The sequence below is a fragment of the Bemisia tabaci genome, chromosome 4, assembly GCF_918797505.1.
Source record: "Bemisia tabaci chromosome 4, PGI_BMITA_v3".
Taxonomy (NCBI): domain Eukaryota; kingdom Metazoa; phylum Arthropoda; class Insecta; order Hemiptera; family Aleyrodidae; genus Bemisia; species Bemisia tabaci.
Genome location: NC_092796.1, coordinates 3258582 through 3277596, shown reverse-complemented (window position 1 = coordinate 3277596; position 19015 = coordinate 3258582). Strand labels below are relative to the sequence as shown.

At 39.2% G+C, this 19015-nt stretch overlaps 1 protein-coding gene across 1 annotated transcript; it reads left to right on the top strand.

Moving 5' to 3' along the window:
• Window positions 1–6709: 6709 nt before the first annotated feature.
• On the top strand, window positions 6710–18079 carry LOC140223775 (cytoplasmic FMR1-interacting protein homolog). The gene is made up of 6 exons (XM_072299155.1): window positions 6710–7793; window positions 10256–10362; window positions 11760–11868; window positions 14439–14618; window positions 17211–17377; window positions 17940–18079. Exons 1-5 carry the CDS (start codon window positions 7716–7718, stop codon window positions 17235–17237), a joined length of 501 nt encoding a protein of 166 aa, XP_072155256.1. The 5' UTR covers window positions 6710–7715; the 3' UTR covers window positions 17238–17377; window positions 17940–18079.
• The last annotated feature ends 936 nt before the right edge of the window (window positions 18080–19015 follow it).

Sequence of the window (19015 nt, the reverse complement as noted above, 5' to 3'; positions counted from 1 at the left end):
TTGCCAAATGTGGCGACATTCTTTCTAGTGACTTTCCTACTTTCCTCGCTTAAAAATAAACATCTCATTGTCAGTTCAACATGATAATTCTCTTGAACATTAGAGTCTCCTTACAGCATATATTGCCAAAGAATCCATGATCACCAATGACTTACTATAACGCAAATTGCTCTTTTGCTTCAAAGTCCGGGGTTGGCGACGCGTAACCGACCGGACTTTTTGGCCTTAAAAGTCTCATATTATTAAATACAATCATAATTTATCATATTGTTTAGCATGGATAATTCAGGGACATACTTAATTCCTATATTGATTAATCAGCTTGATTTTCAACCGTTTGACTTTAAGTCGTGTATAGGTAACTCACGGCGACACGACTATTCCTTTTATTAAGAAATCACCCTGAAATGATTGCGTAATTTCGCAACGCGCACCTGCAGGAAGAAATGGGAGAATGCGGAACTGGAATTGAGAGATGCGGCCCGCCCCGCGCGCTGCCGCAGGCGCATGCAGGGGCGGGAAGCGGAGGACGAATCGGCATGGAGGCCGGAAATCCGGCGGTTTTTTGCAGGCACCTGTAGAAACAGGTCTGGACGGATGAGCGGCTCTCCTCTCCCGTTCTCTCCCTCTTTTCTTCTCTCTCTGCTACGTTTACATCGCGAGCGCGATCCAAACCCCCTCAGCCTGCCCCCCGCGCCGCGCCGGTGCCTCACCACTCCTCTCTCTCTTAACCCTTCCCTTGCCCTTTCATCATTGCCTCGCCCCGCCCGTTCCCCTCTCGCTCTCAGGTTTGGTACGGCGTTTGAGTTTAGCAGAGATTCACTCTTGGCCCGGAAGGCTAGACTTACAGAAAATCCTGCCGCAGATCATCAGTAAGCGGGAGCGTGACACCGATGCGCGTATGCTCTCAGCTCTGGTGGAGAAAGAGAGAACTTCAATTGCACTTATCTATTAGCAATTTTCATTCATTTTTTGTTAGCCGCCATGGCTCCGTGGCACAGCGCTCGCCTCCGGGCCGGAAGGTTCGCGGTTCGCGCCCCAGCTTGGTAATATTTTGACGTCATTAAATTACACATTATGTCATAAATGCCGCGAGTGGCCGTAAAGAAATACTTTTTTCCATAAAATAAGAGTGAGGCGTGCATTTTTGCGCACGTAATTGAAAAGGGCTCCTCTTGCAGAGAAACCTCTGGACCTAGGGTGTAAGGCCCTAATCTTACGTAGACCGTCCAATAATTTTTTTTAGAGGAAAAAGCAGACTCCGAAGACAGAAATAAATGTAACATTAGTGGGCAGTATAAACAAATAATGTAAGTATGCCTTTACAAAGGGGCCGTCCGCAAATTACGTACCTAATGCACTTACAGGGAGCCGGGAGGGGGTCCAGAGGTGCCTTACCTATGCCTATACGTAAGCCAAACGCAAAAATTTTGTTTCTTCCAAAGTCCGTTAATTTAAAGACTTACTAGTCCAAATTTCGTTTTTTAGACGTTTAATGTTTTTTCGGTTAAAATGTAATTTTACTGAACTTTTTGAATTAAAAACTGCATGTTATTTTTTCAATACAACTGCTATTTTTCATGATCTCCTACCAGCGATTAGTAATGTTTAAAACAATTACCGATTTGTTTCAACACCATTTTTTTATTAAATTATGCATTTAAACGATAGAAGAGGGGGGGGGGGGGGGGGTCATAAAAATCGGAAAAAAAATTGCCTTTCGTAATTTATGGACGGCCCCATGGACCAAGAGAATAAATCATGAACCAAGAGAATAAATATTTATTCTCTTGGTCCATGACCCGGTGCGGTCCCGCGTCGCAGGATTTTCTCTCTCGCCTCAGGCCGCATGACGCTGTCGGAAGCCAAAGCGCCCGTCAATTATTTGCTGTCTACTATTCTGAATGTATTGTTTCCCACATCCTTAGCCATAATTTATTAATTGTTTCAAAATATTTGAGGGTTTTCGGCGAACACAGCGAACCTATGGACGCCTCGCCACTGATACAATCAGTTGGTTTTCATTTTAAAACTTGATACACATACAGTATTTTCATCGTAGAAGTCAATTTTCTTACTTTTGCTCGTTTGACCGAAATGTATCATTCGTGGAGTTCATGAGTTGATAGACACGCAGTATTACGTAGTATTAACTAATACTACGTGTTCTATCAATACTTTTGAATGAAGTGTTCGTTATATTTGTCCGCCCTTTTGCATTGGTTTAAGAGTTACCTTACCCACGAGTCTCCAAAACACTACTTCCTGGGATTGTGCTCCTCTCAGCCGACTCTCATGTCTAGTAGAATAGGGCTAAAAAAGAGTTGTCCTTGAAAAATGAAAGGCATCTACGGGTGGAAAAGGGTAAGAAGAGATGGTATCAAAATGACTCAAAAGGTGGTGGGAGGGGAAAAAGTGCAGTTTTAAGGGAGTGAGATGGGCTGAATAATCGCGTATTGATGTGAATCAATTAACACAAGTAAGGTCAAAAATGGGATTTTCGATGAACATACCATCAAGTATCAACAATAAAACGTGAATTTTCAACCGGAACTAGTAAAATCTATCTTTGAATAACTTCTTTTCACTCCGATACTAAAAGTTTGAAAATACCCCCCCCCCCCCCCCCTGGCGTGTGGTGGGTTTAATGACAGGGCAAGCTCTAGCGTTCGTAATCCAGGGGGGGGGGGGGGGGTTGTTTAACGTAACCTAGCCCCCATTCCTCCCTCCTCAGGGAGCCTCCCTAGATAATTGTTAAAATTTAGATCCTCGCGAACCTCAATTTACTCTGTTTTTTGGTTGAAATCTGATGGAACGTCCTGAAAAACAATGGTTATATTTCATTCTCTCTTACTTATGATTTCCATTTGCCACTTATTTGAGGTACATCTAGTCGTTACTCCACAGCGTTTAGAATTTTTTGAGTTATTATACTTCTCAAAAAAAAACATCTCTATGCGAATAAACATGCTTGGGAATTGTCTGATTCATCACCAAGTAGATTCAAGTGAGCGGCATATTGAAATGGAGGACACAATTGGCTCGGAGGGAGCAATCGCAACCGCGACGGGAAGATGCAACAGGACAGCGGACAGCGCATCGGAGGCAAAAGCAGCGAGGCGCTCGAACCAGGAGCGTACCGCTCTCCTCGCCCCGCCCGCCTTGATTCCGCTGCATTCCGCCGCCGAGCAGTCTGGCGCCCAGATAAGTCGCCTGGGGCCTGGCGCCTGGTGCTCCGCTCAGCTCTTCGCAAGCGATTCTTTAGAGCGTGAGTGTTGGCCCATGTTCGCTGCGCGCCAAGTAGCCACGGTTCCAACATGTTGGAAGAACATCGTAAGAAAGTCGCAACCTTTTGGCAAAAATTTTGTTCCAACTTTGTTGTAACATTGTGGGAAGAAAGTTGGAATAAAGTTGCATCAATATTTCAACATCTCGCAGTTCATTTTTAGGAGAGTTCCAATCTTTGTATCATACGATGAGCAAATGAGCGATAAACCTACGTTGGTGCTTCTACTACATTTTTCTGACTGTTTAAGTAAGCCCTTCGATATTCCCTCGGTACCCTTCAAAAGTTTCAACATTCTTGCAACTAAGTCAATGCTGTTTTACCGTTGATGATTACCGCGTCGCGGGAGGGGAGGCATGCGCGCGCGCGCATGCGGCATCATCCACTCTCCACTCTCCATAAATAACCGTCATTACTTGTTACGTGAACATGTGAACTTGTATGCATGATCAGTTTTTAATTTATTTAAATTTTACACCAAGCTCCTTCACGACTCACGAGTAATTCACACGTCTCCTTGTCAAAAGTGCGGTTTTAGTGTGTGATGTCATACTGTGGTAAATTATGGACTTGATCAATTTCTCATTCTCAGGAGAGTTTCAAGTATTTTCTTTCAAGGAACATTAGATCCTCCACTTAGCACGTAACTAGTCCTGATCTGTCAAGAATCGTTTGTATGCACTTCGTATGATAACAGATTCCTCTCCAGTTCCAACGAGTTTACTCATTAAAATACTTTGCGTCAAAGTGTGTGATGTCAAGTGTGCGTCTAAGTGTGTGCTCATGCTGGTGGAAGCATGCCATTGTTCATTTTGAGAACTGCCCACAATACTTTTAGACTTCTTTTCTTTTGTGGTATGTGTGGACTTTATTTTCCTTTTCCTCTGCTTTGCCCAAAATGTCTTATCCATCCTGGATATTCGAGCTGAGATGAAATGAGGTTAGAAATGCTAGCATGTATGTATCGACTCAAAGATCACTCAAATTCAATCGATCATTTGGACCGAGTCCAACAAAAATAAATTGATCACCAGTTTTTTGCAATTGATTGAAGTTTCCCAAACGTTTCATTCAAAAGTATATCTTGATGCAAGCTCGTAACACGAGTCAACATATGATTCAATAGAGTTCCCTCATCAAATGTTGAGACTAACGTAGATGTTTGATCAACTCCCAACCAGCACCACTCTTCATATTATTACTTACATGCAATGAGATGGGGCCATTACATTGATGAGTGATGATACAAACATTTTCTGACTTTCGCCGCAACATCTGGTGCGCGAGCTCCACATGTGCGTAGGAGCATATTCACCATATTGAATCCCAATTTAAGCTAGTTACCTGCGCAAAGTCTCTCAGTGTGGTAACTAACGCTTATCTTACACTATCGAGTGGTCTGAATGTAGCTCAGTAAGGTGAATACATGTTTCTCGTTAATGTGTATGCACAGAAGAATCCTCTTAAATCAAGCCTGCTCATTCTGCAGTTTTTTACTGTCATCAATTTTGTCAAATATCAACTGATCTACCTAGTCTTCAATTCATATGAAATTTACTTATAGATAATCATTAAAAAAGGATTTGAGATTAACGGATCGATGGATCCTCTGTTGACTGGTGGTTGAATTGAGAAGATAGAGCTTTTGTCACTGTCGTTTATATGATCAGCCAACAGGTATAAATCAAAGCAAGATAGTCTTAACGAAATGGAATTGCAGAACAAACAGAAGAGACCAATACCATATTAACCTGAAGGCATCGAACATTCTTTCCTCAGTTCTAGTTAGGAATGAAGATAATACTGGGAAAAGCATGGGAAATTTAAGAAAATGTTTGTGTACACACGCCAATTCTACTCTTTAGTTAATTGGCAGCAGTATAAAGGTGAAATCAGTTGTGGTTTATTGCACTCACCGCTCTGAGCAAAAATAAAATGAGGATGCAGAGAGGCAGCATGGAAAGGCTCCACTTAATGTCCGACAACTGTTTGCATAAAAATTTTAACAACATATGACCAATTGATTAAATCACAAAGCAGTCAAATGTTGTTGATCTTTATTCGCAGTTGAAAGTTACCTACAACAAATCGTGCGCTTTCTTCGAACCACCAAAAGTTGATTGGTGAGTATTAGCATATTTATTTTAGCATACACAATTAAATTTGGATTGAAATTTGTATTTTGTGATTCGGTCAAAGAAAGTGAGAGGCTTGCAATGCTGCTAGATTGGAAACCCGGGCTCTTTTAATGTACACTTGGCCTCTTCGATGTAACCTATTCTGTCATGAATTTTCTCCCATTTTCCTGCGCAAGCACTTAATTTGACTATAAATTAATCAAGCCTTCTGCAAATGGTATATAAAATTGCACTTTCTTTAATACATCTGAATTTTTTTTTTATGGAGAAATTCTTTGGTTTTGGAAAAAAGTCATCTCAGTTTAAATCTCAGTTATCCCAGTTACTTCCTGGCTGTACAATCATATGTTTTATAGGTAGCTCTCTTAAAATCCTTACATTAAAGCTAATAAATTTTTGATGGTTTAAACATTTTAATAAGTAATGTTATCAAACCAAAACATTCAATAAAAATCCCCCGTTCATTAAAAGCAACTACAAAATGTAAAATAATTTTTTAACAGTATGTTTTTTTAACCAGTATGGGGAGGTGCATATTTTTTGACATGACTGCAAAATGTCAGTGAAGAAGGTCCTTTGAAGGAAGTTATAAAGTATATATTTTTGTGTAATTTCATTCTATTTTTCCCTTTTAAAGCAAATGCCACCTATTGTCAAAATTTTACTGTCAATTTATTGAGTAGTGTTTAGGGGAACTTTTCCTCAAGCATAGAGCCCTCTAAATATTTTCATCTCAAGTTTCAGGTGATTCAGTACAAAGATAAGAGTGATTTCTCATGATTTTCCCTCCCAGGTCCATCAGGCTCCTGAAAAAGAGGAGGGAAGGAAGGGGTAAAAGTTTCCCCAAACGGTTCCAACTTTTTGCAACTAAGTTCCACGATGTTCCAAATTTTCCGTCTGGAAGTTCCAACTTGTTGAAACTTTTTTGATTAAAGCATCCACTTTGTTGTTTGGAAGTTGCAACTTGTTGCAACTAGGTGGCAAGAAAGTTGAAAATAAGTTTCAACAAAGTTTCAAGTTTGTTGCAACATTTTGGTTGGAAATGGCTACTTGGATGCGCCACCTCCGTCCACTCTGCCACCGCTTTCCTACTTTTGTGGCTGCTGCATACGTAACTCTACCTATCTCTTTCTCTTCTTAATGCAATTTACTTACTAATACATTTTGTACTTTTCCTCTTTCCTCTGAAATATTTGGGCAAGCGCAGTGCTTGCCTTGCTTATCCGGACCGCTTGCCACACCCCCCCCCCCCCCCCCCCATTATGTGTCATCATCGTTTGTGTCAACTTATATCCTATATATTAAAATGCAAAGTCCCGAATCTTGGGGCATTAACTTTGAGAGAACCACCGGACCGATTTGCATGGAATTTTTTTTAAATGAAAGCCCCTGAGCTGTAGATTTGCAGGCTGTGATCGTTTTTTCGATTTTCTCAAATTTTCTCCCATAATTTTCTAAAATTGTCTTCGATGCATTAAAACGGAGGTCCGAATCTTTGGACGTTAACTTTGAGAGAACCACCGGACCGATTTGCATGGGTTTTTTTTTAAATGAAAGCCTGTGATCTGTAGATTTACAGGCTGTGGTCGTTTTTTCGTTTTTCTCAAATTGTCTTACTTTTATCAACGAGTGAAGTTTAGCTGGGCTCAAATTTTCTCCCATTTATTCAGACTAAAGTCCGCATTTTGGGGCATTAACTTTGAGAGAACCATCGGACCGATTTGCATGGGGTTTTTTTTAAATGAAAGCTTCTGATCTGTAGATTTGCAGGCTGTAATTGTTTTTTCGATTTTCTCAAATTTTCTTACTTTTATCGACGAGTAAAGTTCAGCTGTTTTGAGCGGTCATCCGGCCGCTACCTGCTTGCCCGTCCCTAGATACCCCCTCTAGGGTCTCAGCCACCCCTCCCACCACGTTCTTTCGGCTATCTCCGTTTTCTTTCGTATAGCTCTCCTTCCACCAACCTCAAAGAAGGAAGTTTGGGTCGCATCGTCGTTCGTCAGTTCGTCACTCGCCACCCACATTCCTTCGCCATCCCTCGGCTACTCCGCCTCACAGCTTCTTGATATCCTGGCATCTTATTCTCTGCGGCTTGACTGACCCTGACTTATTAACTGCAGTATTGCGTATTGCTAACAACACGTATTGTTACAGACATTTTATTCATCATTATTAAGTAGATTCAACTAATTGCTCCGATTCCAATTAAGGTACTGCACCACCATTGCTAGCTGTGGAGGGCGCCCGTAGGGCGTCCGGAGCAGCTAGTATTGGTATAAGTTTGGTTATAAATGAATTTTTCGATCAATATACCATTAGTTTGCGAAGTTTCAACACGAAATGTCTACCAGGACGAGTGCAATTTATCGGTGAGTACCTTTTCTTTGTACCCTCGAGATCATGTGTTATGTGTTTGTGTCAACAAATCAACAAAAGTAAGGTCAAGAATGAATTCTACGATCTAAAGTCTTCCAGAAAACCGAGTTTCAAAACGAAATGCCCACAAGAACGAGTAAAATATATCTTTGAGTAACTTCTAGGTACTTTTACGTTTCTACGGAAAGTTAGTAAGAACGCGTGAAATTGTGTGTATTTGCGTCATTTCCTCGAGATAAGTCGGGTCAAAAATGAATTCTACGATCAAAATAACCTATGAACCCTTTCGTTTAGCACGAAATCCCCAGGAACGAGTGGAATAATACTTAGCCGCAACAAGTTAGGAAGTAAGGCGATGACCGGGCCGGGGATTCTAATAGGATTTCGCTCCACCGTGATATACAGGGTGACTTTTTACCTAATTGAGATAAAAATTTGAAACTTGGGGGATATTCCTAGGTCAAAGGGAGCTACTTTTTGACCCCCCTAAAATTTTCAGGGGGCCCCCCTTGGGGGGGCAACGGCCCCCAACTTTGAATTTTCAAATGGGAAGACCCCCTTTGTGATAGCTCGTTTGAAAGAGCATAAAAAAAGAAAACTTTTCGCGCAAACCCGAAGTCAATATCTCAAACCGTTTCAAAATGGCGGCCGGTTAAAGTTCAAAATGGCCGAAATTTTACACCGGTTACTTTTCGATGGATTTGCGCGAAAATCGGTATGTAGGGGTATTTTGACACGAGAAAAACGAATTTAACGTTAGGTTATCAAAAAAACCGAAATTTTCAAAATGGCCGCCGGTTAAAGTTTAAAATGACCGAAAATTTTCATTTTGGTTTTTTCCTGATGGATTTGCCTAAAACTTGGAATTTGAGAGTATTTTGGCATAAGATAAACACATTTGAACTTAGATTTATAAAAAAATAAATTTTTGGTCATTTTGAACTTTAACCGGCAGCCATTTTGAAAATTTCGGTTTTTTTGATAATCTAACGTCAAATTCGTTTTTCTCGTGTCAAAATACCCCTACATACCGATTTTCGCGCAAATCCATCGAAAAGTAACCGGTGTAAAATTTCGGCCATTTTGAACTTTAACCGGCCGCCATTTTGAAACGGTTTGAGATATTGACTTCGGGTTTGCGCGAAAAGTTTTCTTTTTTTATGCTCTTTCAAACGAGCTATCACAAAGGGGGTCTTCCCATTTGAAAATTCAAAGTTGGGGGCCGTTGCCCCCCAAGGGGGGCCCCCTGAAAATTTTAGGGGGGCCGAAAAGTAGTTCCCTTTGACCTAGGAATATCTCCCAAGTTTCAAATCTTTATCTCGATTAGGTAAAAAGTTAGAGGGGGTGGAAGGGACTTTTGGATCACCCTGTATGGGCCGGCAAAACGGAGTCCAGGTGCCGAGGTGGATTTCTTGCCAAATTTCGTGAATGATCGAATATCGCTACGTCCCCGGTAGAAGCTATGGTAATGAATCGATAGTGTGATAATCGAACAATCGCATTCGAAACGAGTATTTCGATGTTTTCCTCTAAGATTGAAAGTTTAAAAGTAAGATGAGGAGGAAGGTCGCAGATCATAAGAATTTTTGCCTGCGCCCTTTTTAAAACCTTTATTTTTGGCCACGAAAATTATTTTTTCGAAAATTTTGTGTAATGAACCGATAGGAAATTTTACGGTCGTTCTTATGGGTCCTATGACATTTTCCTCTAAGATTCAAAGTTTAAAAGTAAAATGAGGAGAAAGGTCGCTGATTATAAGAATTTTTGCCTGCGCCCTTTTTAAAACCCTTATTTTTGGTCACGAAAATTATTTTTACGAAAATTTTGTGTAATGAACCGATAGGAAGTTGTACGGTCGTTATTTCGGGTCCTATGACATTTTCCTCTAAGATTGAAAGTTTAAAAGTAAAATGAGGAGATAGGTCGCTGATCATAAGAATTTTTGCTTGCGCCCTTTTTAAAACCCTTATTTTTGGTCACGAAAATTATCTGTTCGAAAATTTTGTGTAATGAACCGATTGGAAATTTTACGGTCGTTATTTCGGGTTCTATGACATTTTCCTCTAAGATTGAAAGTTTAAAAGTAAAATGAGGAAGAAGGTCGCTGATCGTAAGAATTCTAGCCGCGGCCTCTCTCCGCCGTGAGCCGATGCGAGAAAATCGGAGTTCAGTGGTTGAGGCGGATTTCTTGCCAAACTTCGTGAACGATCGACTATAGCTGTGTCCCCGTAAGAAGCTATGGTAAAGAATCGATAGTGCGATACTCGAATAATCGCATTCGAGACGAGTATTTCGATATTCGATTCGTCCACCTGTTTGAAGAATGCAACATGGCGGCCCAGCCATGCATTTTCCCACTCAATCACGAATTCACGGCCGGTCCCCAGATCGTTCAATTAATTTTAGTTTATTGAATCATTAGCCGTTAAAAGTGTCATCTTCTCTGCTCATTTAGAAGTATTTCATCAATTCGAGACGAAGCTTTAACCCCAGGGCCAACGAGAATCATGAAGAAGCCATGGGAAGTGCGGAGGAACCGAAATTCAGAGTGGATCTTTACAGGTATGAGTCGTTTTTCTTGTATGTATTCCTTTCCATCGCCTCTCCCACATTTCCGAAAATTTAGTGTAATGAACCGATAGGAAATTGTACGGCCGTTATTTCGGGTCCTATGATATTTTCCTCTAAGGTTGAAAGTTTAAAAGTAAACTGAGGAGAAAGGTCGCTGATCATAACATTTTTTGCCTGCGCCCTTTTTAAAACCCTTATTTTTGGTCACGAAAATTACTTTTTCGAAAATTTTGTGTAATGAACCGATAGGAAATTTTACGACCGTTATTTCGGGTCCTATGACATTTTCCTCTAAGATTGAAAGTTTAAAAGTAAAATGAGGAGAAAAGGTCGCTGATCCTAAGAATTTTTGCCTGCGCCCTTTTTAAAACCCTTATTTTTGGTCACGAAAATTACTTTTTCGAAAATTTTGTGTAATGAACCGATAGGAAATTGTACGGTCGTTATTTCGGGTCCTATGACATTTTCCTCTAAGATTGAAAGTTTAAAAGTAAAATGAGGAGAAAGGTCGCTGATCCTAAGAATTTTTGCCTGCGCCCTTTTTAAAACCCTTATTTTTGGTCACGAAAATTACTTTTTCGAAAATTTTGTGTAATGAACCGATAGGAAATTGTACGGTCGTTATTTCGGGTCCTATGACATTTTCCTCTAAGATTGAAAGTTTAAAAGTAAAATGAGGAGAAAAGGTCGCTGATGATAAGAATTTTTGCCTGCGCCCTTTTTAAAACCCTTCTTTTTGGTCACGAATATTATTTTTTCGAAAATTTTGTGTAATGAACCGATAGGAAATTTTACGGTCGTTATTTCGGGTCCTATGACATTTTCCTCTAAGATTGAAAGTTTAAAAGTAAAACGAGGAGATAGGTCGCTGATCATAAGAATTTTTGCTTGCGCCCTTTTTAAAACCCTTATTTTTGGTCACGAAAATTATCTTTTCGAAAATTTTGTGTAATGAACCGATAGGAAATTTTACGGTTGTTATTTCGAGTCCTATGACATTTTCCTCTAAGATTGAAAGTGTAAAAGTAAAATGAGGAGAAAGGTCGCTGATCGTAAGAATTCTAGCCGCGGCCTCTCTCCGCCGTGAGCCGATGCGAGAAAAACGGAGTTCAGTGGTTGAGGCGGATTTCTTGCCAAGCTTCGTGAACGATCGACTATAGCTGTGTCCCCGTAAGAGGCTATGGTAAAGAATCGATAGTGCGATACTCGAACAATCGCATTCGATACGATATTCGATATTCGTACAGCTGTTTGAAATTCAACATGGCGGCCATGCCATGCATCTTTCATTTTTCGCGCAATCTCGGCCGGTCTTCCGATCGCTCAAGCTCAATTAATTTTAACTTTTTTAATTACTAGCCGTACTGTCATCTTCTCTTCTCATTTAGAAGTATTCCATCAATTCGAGACGAAGATTTAACCCCAGGGTCAACGATAATCAAGAAGAAGCCATGGGAATTGCGGAGAAACCGAAGTCCTGAGTGGATCTTTACAGAGGTAGGAGTCAGTCGTTTTTCTTGTATTCCTTTCATTTGCCTCTCTTTCAACTTAATCGCGGAAGCTTACACTATGTACTGATTCTTCTATGAGAACGGAGTGAAGTTGCCATAACTTACGATGTTATAACAGAATTGTCATCAGACTCCCGTGACGGAACATGTCTTTTTGTCTGTTGCTGGATTTGTCTTGGAGACTGCTGTGGACCAAGAGGCATCTCTTTATTTCCTCTTTTCTCATCTAGTCAATCAATGAATGCAGACCGGTTCTTGAAACTCTGTTGGCATGCCAGGACAAGATAAGGAATGTGTGAGCTTTGCGCTTGGAAGACCTTGATCCCCTTGGCCTGGGCATGCCGACAAGAATTTCAACGATCGATTCCTGTGTGTGAGACTGATGCTAACAATAAAGAAGGAACCTCTGAGCATAGTGAAGAGTGTTTTACAGGTTTTATTTCCCAATCCCCTGCAAATAGCAAGAACTGTGAATACTGTTGCTACACGGCCATTAATCACCCTAGTTCGGACTTAATAGCCAGGTATTTCCTGCCTGAATTTCCTCCTCAAGAATTGTAACTTTCTCATTCCCCATATGTCCTGTAACTCTCTCCTTCTTTCTTTTTTATGTCGTTTAATCGCTGAAGGAAAGAGTTAGTTGGTCTGCATGTAGTCATGCTGTGATAATGAGGCCAATTTCATCATTTGGAAGCTCACCTAGACCATCTCTTCTCTGCGAATCGATAGCTTATTCACTGCTTCATCCTCTAATTTCTCTTTCTTTATTCAATGGGCCAGTTGTGCTGGTAACAGAATCATGTTTTGTTGCTTGGTTCTAGTAGATTAGCTGTAAATAAAAAGATCTGTCCCAACAGCAACTCTCTACCTTGAATATTAACCAAGATATCTTGTCTGAAAAACTCTATTTATGATGTCATCCACTGCGGTAGGTATCGCAAAACATGATACGTCCTACCGCGGTTAATGACGTCATAAATCGAGTTTTTCAAGGCGAGATACCTCGGTTAATATTCAACGTAGAAATTTGCTGCTTGGCCAGATCTTATCATTTTTAGTTGATCTGCAAGAATAAAGTATCATAACACAATTCTGAGACCAGCACAACTGGCCCATTCTCCCACTCCTATGTTGTATTTCCATTGTTTCAAGTCTAAATTTTTTGGAATTACCTGTTGACTCTGCTATCTAGAGGTGTCATCAGCTTAGTTGGCACTTGTTTACATTTCTTTTGCGAGCAATTATGCTGCAATTGTCCAACTGTAATAGGCGATTGACGGCAGCCCGATCGCGAGCTTAGTCAATCCTCGATTCCTGTTGGACGACTACATTACAGTTGCTTGCAAACGATATGTATTCAAGTGCCACCTTAGCTGATGACACCTCTACCTCAAGTTAGCAGTATTACTTCTGATAGTTTTAGACAAGTTTGTCCTACCTCTTGAAGGCATAAAGTTATTTGAACAATTTTATCTACTCTCCACCGTCAACCTTCTCTGGTATTCAAACACATTGTGTCTTTGCTGGTATTGAATCGTGCAACACTCAAGAATATTTATTTTCGGTTTACAGTGTACTCTCAGTTTTTTAAGTAATTAGAGTGGGTATGTTTTCAAAACCATTCATTTCTCTTAGTTCCATGTTCAACAATGCTTGCTTGCATTTTTATGTCTTTGATGGTTTTTTGCACAAAGGAGGTCAACTTCTCAAAATGGTGGCAGATAAGGTTACATTAACTGATGCCTTATGCAATGTTGACGCCTTAGATGAGCTTACGTTACATAATTAACAACTGTGTATCAAAGCTTAGCCATGCTCTGTCATTTATCAAGCTAACTTTGATACCAACTTCGAAGACCGAAATGGGTTCATCACTGGCATAGCAGAGCACATCGAAGAAGCCACCGTTCATGCCAGTTTGGGAAGCTTCACATTCCTGCTGCTTGACCGCTGTTAATCCATTTAATTGAATGGACGATGAATGATATTCCATGATTTTCAGAAAAATCTTGCTTTTCCAAGATAATTTTGAGAAAAATGAGAGGAAATCCTAAGTTTTTAGCAGGGAATGAATAATATCGAGAACTACCGATAACATGCTTAAATCGGAAGACTCTTTCACTCTTACCTAAATCATTACAGAATTATGGCAGTATCAGAAACATCGTATTCGAAAAGTTAGTTCCATGCAAGTGTTTTCAACTTAAAGCAGACACTTTGAAAATTGGTAGAGGCATCTATTTTAGAATAAAATCTGAAATTTATGTATTTTGTTGATGGAAGGTCATTTGAACCTTGATTTAAATTTAAAGATTTCAAACTATCCAAGGAATCCATTGCAGATTGACCTTTAAATGTAAATGTATCCATTTTTGAACCTTAATTACTATAAGCTCCAAGTTATATTATATGCACTGAAAGCAGTCAATAGGTTTTTTCATTGAAATTTAATCGACTTTGGTTTTGGTCGTTTTAAAAATTCAGAGCTTTGCCATGTCATAAATTTAAAGTTGTCAATCTACCAATCCCGTAAAATATCTATTTGTAATGCTCCAGAAGGAACTGTTGGAAGATGGCTCGGAACATACGGTCATGCTGTGCACGTGGCAATGTTGCTCTCAAGCCATCCCGCAACCGAAGTCCAATGAGCAGCCGAACTGGGTGGAAATCTATGAAAAGACTGCTGAAGTATTAGCTACTGAAGTGAAACTGCTGCTTAATTTCATGTATTTTCTGGTGAGCATTCTAATTTTGTTCGTTTTCAACATTCGGTAGGTAATTGAAGTGGTGTATTTTAGGTGAAAACTTGCATCACGTTCCCTACCAATGTGTCTAAGAAGTGTAACTGATCTTGCCGGCCCAGAGAAACATGCAAGAAAAAAGGGATATTTTAATGCTTCAAACCACAATTTCCACTAATTGCCACAATGCTAGAACATAGTTTAGGTCACCCACCTGACACCTGTAGTCTTTAGTTATTTAATTTAAAGGCAAATAACTAAACGAAAGTATATCAATTACACTGATAAAACGATTAAATTAATTATCTTAGTCTTTAATGTTAAAAATTTTGATAAAAATATTTCCTTAATCAACTAAAATTACTTCCTTCTGCTTTTTAGTTCCGTGCAAAAACTAGTAATGGTGCCTATATTGCACAACTGTATGATCTTTTATTTATGTAGTATGATTTGGTACAATTGAAGCAATAAAAATTGTTATAGTACATGCAAAATGCCGGTCACTGTGCCTGAAATTACCTGGCGCATTTAGCAAGAAAACGGTCTTGGCTGTGGACTTGTCAGAGGTCTTAGTCTATTTGATATTCATTCAGTTTTTCAGTCTGTTGAATTTCCATCTTATTTTTGCTAATATTCATCGGAAAATGTCTTTTTTTCTAGGATATATATGCCTTAGGTTTAGATCTCAATTGGTTATACAATGATAAATTCTCGCTTGCCAAATGATAATTATTTTTTTGTACTATTGCCCTGAAAAAATTTTCACGCTTTCAGAGAGGAAACTAGAACTTGAGAGGTGCATTTTTGCTGATTTTAGGAGAAACTTTGCTTCAAATCTCCAGCCACGATTATCTGAGAAAAAAACTGTTATGCTCATTGAAAAGAGCGTAAAATTTACTTCTCGAAAACATATGTCAATAGTTCCTAAACTTGATTTAATTCTGTGAAACAGCACTTCATTAGCTCCGCCCTTAAATTGTGATTTTGTCAACCATTTCCTTGAAAATCAAGAAAAAAAGAAGATAAAAACCCAAAACTGTGGCTCAAACTGTGTAACAATGTGGCAAAATAGTGCTGGGCCCACACTATTTGGAGGGGGGTGGGACCAAAATGTTCAAACATTGTCAATCAGAGCCAACAATTTTGAGCTCTAATGAGGATCAGTGCAAAACTGATGGGGGAGAGTGTTCAGCTCAGGCAGTTTGCATTGGAATATTTAGGTGAGGTCACGTCGAGAAATCTATAATTTTAGGTCTTTTTATACCTCATCAGTAGATCACACTCGTCAGTGAACCCAACTGAAAATCTTGCAAAATCCATGACGGCATCAAAGCACAAGTTCGAGGTACGAGGCTTGTACTGCAAGATGGTAAGATTCGTATTAGTACTCATTAGAGCTCAAAGTTTGGATTCTGATTGAAAATTTTTGAACTTTTGGGCTTTTGATCTCACTGACTAGTGTGATCTACTGATGAGGTATAAAAAGACCTAAAATTATAGATTTCTCGACGTGACCTCACCTAAATATTCCAATGCAAACTGCCTGAGCTGAACACTCTCTCCCATCAGTTTTGCACTGATCCTCATCAGAGCTCAAAATTGTTGGCTCTGATTGAAAATGTTTGAACATTTTGGCTCCCCCCCCCCCCCTCCAAATAGTGTGGGCCCAGCACTGTTTTACCACATCATTACACAGTTTGAGCCACGGCTTTAGGTTTTTTTTCTTCTTTTTTTCTTGATTTTCAAGGAAATGGTTGACAAAATCACAATTTAAGGGCGGAGCTAATGGACTGCTGTTTCACAGAATTAAATCAAGTTTAGGAGCTATTGACATATGTTTTCTAGAGGTAAATTTTACGCTCTTTTCAATGAACATAACAGATTTTTTCTCAGATAATCGTGGCTGGAGATTTGAGGCAAAGTTTCTCCCAAAATCAGCAAAAATGCGCCTTTTTTAAGCTAATTTTTGAAGAAAACGTTAATTTTACAACCCGAAAAGCAAGCTAGAAAAAACAGGGGAGGGTGATTTTGGTAGAAAATTTTCTTCTCTTTCTGCTGATTTTTTTTGTCTTCTTTGTGAGATGAACCGTTGAGGAGATATTTGCAAAAATCTAATCGTGGGTTTTCTCAATTTTGAAAAATTCAAAACGGCGGCGTCCTGAGCACCAGACAATTTTTTTGAAGTTTATATGGGCATTTTCGGACTCCTTTAGCACCTAGGAAATGAAAAAAATTGGTTTGGTTAGAAGGGCAGAACCCATGTTAAGCGGTGTTGTTCCTCAATTTATTTACTTCTATTAAACTGTACATGACATCTAGAAAAGTCTTTCTTTCTAATTACAAAATCATGTTTTACGCTCAATCCGCATTTCAGCAGCTTCTGTGGTCACAATCATCAGTTGATCGTCAACGTTGATGGTGGCCAGGAGGGTAGTTATTACAGCGCATACTGATCATGAAAAACGTAGGTGAAAAAGTTTTTAAGTTTGGTGCACATTTTAATCACATAACTTTTACTGTCATGGAATAAATCATTTTAATGAGATCATTAATCTCTAACTCCAATTATTTCTTTTACGGCGAAAAGCTATCGAAAGATTTTGTGCTGAGGTAAAAAGGCTGTGCCATGCTGAAGGAAGGATTTTGTGTCGGAAGCCTACTTGCTCACCCTAGGAAAATTTATCAATATGTTTGCGGGCCTAGATAAACTGAAAAACATGAAATCAAGTGAAATGATTACTCTCCCTATCGCCGGTAAGTTTATGTCTGTAAAGTAATAAAAGATTTCTCTATTTTGAAGTTTTCTCCTGTGTACCTGAATGAAGATTATTTTTAATAAATGTGTGAACAGAAGTAATATCGCAAAAGTCTCTACAAGAGCTGTCCAAAAATAAATATTAAAGTCTTCTACGTTTTAATTATAGTTTAGTAGGACTGGGGAAAGGAAAGAAGAGGCGAAAGTCACATCAGTCTGAATGCAACAATTATCAGTTGGCCCATTGGTTAGCATGTAAATATCTGTTGAATGGTGCAATTTTTGGATGTGACATTTGTCTCTTCTTTTCTTTCCCTAGTTCTATGTCTTTCAGCCATCTGGCATATCTTCAGTTGTCGAGGAATTTTACCCAAATGAGTCAGGTAAATTCCTTTTCGAAACTCTGTGGCAACCCTGTGTCGCATTGTGGAGAGTTAAGTCCTTTGTCCTTGACATCAAACAGTTTCAAAGTTCAGTTCCCTTCCTTCTGATTCATATCAAACCTCCATTGTAGCTCAAAAGTATCGTGACAAGTCTCTACACCATTGCTTCTTTTTTCAGTGCCGCCCAGTTCTTGAAAGTTATGGCAGATTCACACACCCCGTAGGAGTCGCAGAATTTATCCATGTTTCTTGCTATACAGAACAAAATTCGAGACACGGTGATAGAGAATTTGGAAAAAATAATCGGTCACGAAGAGCTTCTGTCCGATGTTGTCAATCTGTGTGTGCACATGTTCGAAACAAAAATGTACTGGGCACCCACCGAAAAGCACATGCTGGTTGAAGTGAGTATCATGTCATCCCATCTTCACGATTTGTTCGACCTTTGAATTGGTTTTGACATTTCTTTCAAGGCCTTGAAAGTGCTTGAATTCTTCTCTACTGATAAGAGTCAGCAGTTAATTTAAAGAAATAAAGGAAACATTTTTTGATGTTTCGTTGATTGTAGGAAAACATCTTGTTTACAAACGAAATCACTGTCTCTCTGAAATGAGAATCCAAAATTGCGGACTCAAGCTCTTATCACAGGAAAATTACTGTGTTTTGGAAAAAATTTGGGGAAAAAGTGAACTGTTGTTCCAGCCACAAGCCAGTTAAGACTCTGAAGACCTTAAAATTGAGATTTTAACACTACTCTCAGAAAAGTGTTTTTTATAAATTCTCGCTGCCACTTAGATTTTAAATTTTCATTCTCTTAGATTTTAAACTAAAGTTTTAAATTCAAGAAATGTTACTGAAGTTTAGGCGATTTGTGAACTTTTAATAAGATTTTGTATTTTGGCCATGTGTCTCATTGTCAGTCCTTCTTTGGCGCTGTTCTTGGCTTCATAGCAAGACAGTTCTAAGTTACTCAGTATTTTTTTCTCAGGTTTCACAATATTTCGCCTCTGATAAAAAAAAAAGAAATTAAGTTTGCGAATCATCCAAGTCTTCATTTGTGATCAGATCTGTGCAAAGGAACCTTGTCTTCTGGGAGAAAATTTTCCTTAACTTTTTTCTAACGTTTAAACCATGCTTTTCTACAACCCGAGAATTCTTTTATAGAACTTCAGGACTAACATTTCCTTCAATTCTGAAGATTTTAGGGTCAAACTTACGTCAAAATGTCCAGATTTTCTTCCTCCTTGAATTGGC